This window comes from Sebastes umbrosus, chromosome 13, assembly GCF_015220745.1.
Source record: "Sebastes umbrosus isolate fSebUmb1 chromosome 13, fSebUmb1.pri, whole genome shotgun sequence".
NCBI classification, from domain to species: domain Eukaryota; kingdom Metazoa; phylum Chordata; class Actinopteri; order Perciformes; family Sebastidae; genus Sebastes; species Sebastes umbrosus.
In genome coordinates, this window is record NC_051281.1 from 22,375,836 (window position 1) to 22,379,267 (window position 3,432).

The 3,432-nt window shown below is 41.9% G+C and overlaps 1 protein-coding gene across 2 annotated transcripts; it reads right to left on the reverse strand.

The window, feature by feature from the left end:
• Window positions 1-549: 549 nt before the first annotated feature.
• Window positions 550-2,575, reverse strand: si:ch211-184m13.4 (uncharacterized protein LOC798560 homolog). Of its 2 annotated transcripts, XM_037790326.1 has the most exons (4): window positions 2,503-2,575; window positions 2,023-2,375; window positions 1,202-1,716; window positions 957-1,121 (listed from the first exon to the last, which is right to left on the reverse strand). In XM_037790326.1, exons 2-4 carry the CDS (start codon window positions 2,360-2,362, stop codon window positions 957-959), a joined length of 1,020 nt encoding a protein of 339 aa, XP_037646254.1. In that variant the 5' UTR covers window positions 2,363-2,375; window positions 2,503-2,575. The 2 variants fall into 2 exon arrangements, with proteins under 2 accessions (XP_037646255.1, XP_037646254.1); XM_037790327.1 differs by lacking the exon at window positions 2,503-2,575 and having other exon boundaries at window positions 550-1,121; window positions 2,023-2,362.
• Between the last annotated feature and the right edge of the window lie 857 nt (window positions 2,576-3,432).

Genomic DNA, 3,432 nt, shown 5'->3' on the forward strand with positions numbered 1-3,432 from the left:
CCTCTGACCTCAAGATATGGGAATGAAAATGGGTTCTATGGGTACCCACGAGTCTCCCATTTACAGACATGCCCACTTTATGATAATAACATGCCGTTTGGGAGCAAGTCATAGTCAAGTCAGCACACTGACACACTGACAGCTGTTGTTGCCTGTTGGGCTGCAGTTTGCCATGTCATGATTTGAGCATATTTTTTATGCTAAATGTAGTACCTGTGAGGGTTTCCGGACAATATTTGTCATTGTTTTGTGTTGTTAATTGATTTCCAGTAATGCATATAAACATACATTTGCATAAAGCAAGCATATTTGCTCACTCCCATGTTGACTTTAAGGTACATTTTAAACAGATAGAAAATGTGTGATTAATTTGCGTTCAATCATGGACAATCATGCGATTACATATTTTAATCGATTGACAGCCATAGTTTATACATTACATCGCCTGTACCAGTGATATAGAAATAAATTTGATTGTGTCTGTGAGAGTCAAAGTGTGCGTGCACATGAGTTTCTGATGGAGCACGTAAAAAATCCACAGTGCCTGGAGCACATTGGAAAACGCCTAGGTGCTAGCTTTTTCAAACGAAACAAAGCAAAACTAAACTATCATCAAAAAAAAACATTATTTATTTAGCCTACGTTTATTCATCAGAACATTCATAATTATCACTTAAATCAGCAGAGGAAGGCACGTAGAAACAGCTGTTTACATTAGGCGAGGGACTCGTAAACACCGACCTGATTACTGTGGGGGGTCACGACTCGAAAAGGTTGAGAACCACTGATCTACTGCATATGTACATGCACTATCACAACAATTACTTAAGTGAAAGACTTGTTAGTCATTTCCAAAGAGGAAGACTAAAATAGGCCTTTTTGTGTTTCACAGAGTAAACTAGGTCTTCTCTGTGACACTGCTTGTATATCTTCCGTAAGCTCAGCTGTGGTTTCTCTCAGGTGTTGCTGCTACTGTTCTCAGCTGTCATTTTGGAGGAGGCGCCGGAAGTATAAAGATAGTCCTTGAACAGGCTCAACACCCGCTTCTTGTAGGTCTTAATGGCAAAGAAGTAGATGACTGGGTCCAAGCAGCAGTTGAAGTTCATTAGTGAAACTGTGATCTGCAGGTACAGGATGGATTACGAAAAAGGAAAACTGACGAAGAATGTTTGAAACCAAATGAACAAAACACAGTTCCTACCTGTAAGGACACCTTAAAGGCCTTCAGTTCCTCGCAGGTCGCCTGGTGGTGTATCTTTCTGGCCATAAACTGCATAAGGTTGAGGTGGTAAGGGCTGAAGCATATGATAAAGGTGAGGAGGATGAGGAGAATGATGGTGTTGGCCCTGTGATTCCTCCTCGATCGACCGCTTACTGAGTTCTGCTTGGCTGCGGCTCGCAGCTTCAGGTTGATCTTGGCGTAGCAGCCCATGATGACGACGAGCGGACTGCAGAAGGAGAAGGCGCAGGCCAGAAGCAGGAGATAAGGGGTGAAGCGGGAGCCCTCGAAGTTGAAGTACTCCATGCAGGTTCGTCTTCCCTGGTGCTCGCGCAGCATGCTGCTGAACAGCAGAGGAGCTATCTGCAAGGATACCAGAGCCCAGACCACGCAGGACACCCTACGAACCACACGCACACTACGCAAACACTGCAGCCGGTGCGGATGCACCATGGCCAGGTATCGATCCAGACTGATACAGGTCATGAAGCCAATACCTGGTGGAAATATAATGGATATGCAATACAGTTTATGGCAAAACACAAGTAGATTCACAGATAACAACCAAACCATCCTGGTACCGTTGTGATACTTTTAAAATGTTGGTCAACAAGCTTTTTATACTTCATATACCTGAAGTGTATAAAGGTTGTACTGTTATACTGTTTTCTTGTCCTATGTAAATGCTGACATCTTTCACACAATAATTAAAGTTATCTGAACCTGATGTGGAGATATGTTTGCATATGTGTTGATGCATGTAGAAACAAACTCATGGTAGCGTATTGGCAACAGAACATTACCTGCGTACGTATTTGCAAAAAAGAGAAGTGTGGTCAGTCTGCAGAGAATGTCACCAAAGGGCCAGTCAAAGTGGCGGATGTAGTAAATAATTCTGCCAGGCAGCGCCAGTGTGAACAGGGTGTCAGATAGTGCGAGATTGACCAGATAGATGGAGGTAGAGTTGAACTTCTGCTTCCTCTGGCAGATCACGTAGAGAACCAAGCTGTTGCCGCAAGCGCTGATAATGAAAACCACAGAGTAGAAAATAGGGAAGAGGACAACAGCAGCCTTCTGGTAGACAAACACATCACAGCTGCTCTGGTTCTCGGCCGAGTTCAGGGTGATATTGTCGACAGCCATCTCACCTGTCAATCTGAGAAAAGGATGAAAAATCATAAATCATTACAGGCAGAAAACAAGTGTGCAAAAGCAAAGGAACAAGAGACCACTGAGCTATAGATAAAGATCATCATAGTTTATACAGTAGGTATAGAACTTACAATCAGTGATAGGGATCCAAAGTTAATTTACTGTTTCCACTCCTGAGTCTGGTGGTTGTGGGCGTAAATTGAGCTGCGTTACTTGAAATACCTCTGAAAAGGTTGGATGTGGTGTTCCAATCCCACCTCTACGTTTTGACGTCATATGTCTGTCAAACTTAGTCATACTGAAACCCCAGTAGTTAGTTGATGCTCTGTTCACAGACTGTTTTCAGTTCATCAGCTTGTCATTGACAATTCTGAAACAAATGGGATATATAGTCCCCTCCATATTTTAATAGTGTTTTCATAGTTTGATGCATTTAGATTTATACGAATACACAATATAAACATGTATGACATTTACATTTTTGTGCATTCCCCTGCAAATGTCCAGCAACACGCGTAAATTTCCGCACGTTACATGCATACAGTCTTTTCAAAATAAACTTCCGTCTTGACAGGAAAATATTTGGTTAGGTTTAGGCAACGAAAGAACTTGTTTAGGTTTAGGAAAAGATTGCGGTTTGGGTTAAAACAACTACGAAAGTGGTGTTACTTAAGTATGGAAGTTTGAAATACTTGGTTAGGTTAAAGCAACAAAACTACCTAGGTTTAAGAAATGATCACGTTCTGGTTTAAAATAACTACGGAACTGGCAATGCTGAAGTATGGAAGTTACGTGATAAGTCAACGTCTGGGTTAAAATAACTACAAAAGTGGTGTTACTTAAAGCTGAAGTAGGCTAGATTGGAGCCAATATGATTTTAAAAAAGCTATTTTTATAAAACGGTCGCTATATCCTAACAGTAGTACATGAAACAGGTACTGGAAAAAATCATGTATCCTGTGTCTTCCGGTGTCCTCCGGTGCTCCTAACGGCATCTGCAAGATTTCACAGACCGGAGGAAAACAAGCAGTCAGAGCTGATCTGCTGTCCATCTGCTGTCT

Excerpts from the sequence above, each read along its gene's own strand:
- si:ch211-184m13.4 (XM_037790327.1), bottom strand. The coding sequence starts at position 2,362 with ATGGCTGTCGACAATATCACCCTGAACTCGGCCGAGAACCAGAGCAGC. Across the intron at positions 1,717-2,022 it reads TTTTGCAAATACGTACGCAG|GTATTGGCTTCATGACCTGT; the intron begins GTAATGTTCTGT and ends TATTTCCACCAG. Across the intron at positions 1,122-1,201 it reads CCTTTAAGGTGTCCTTACAG|ATCACAGTTTCACTAATGAA; the intron begins GTAGGAACTGTG and ends CTGTACCTGCAG.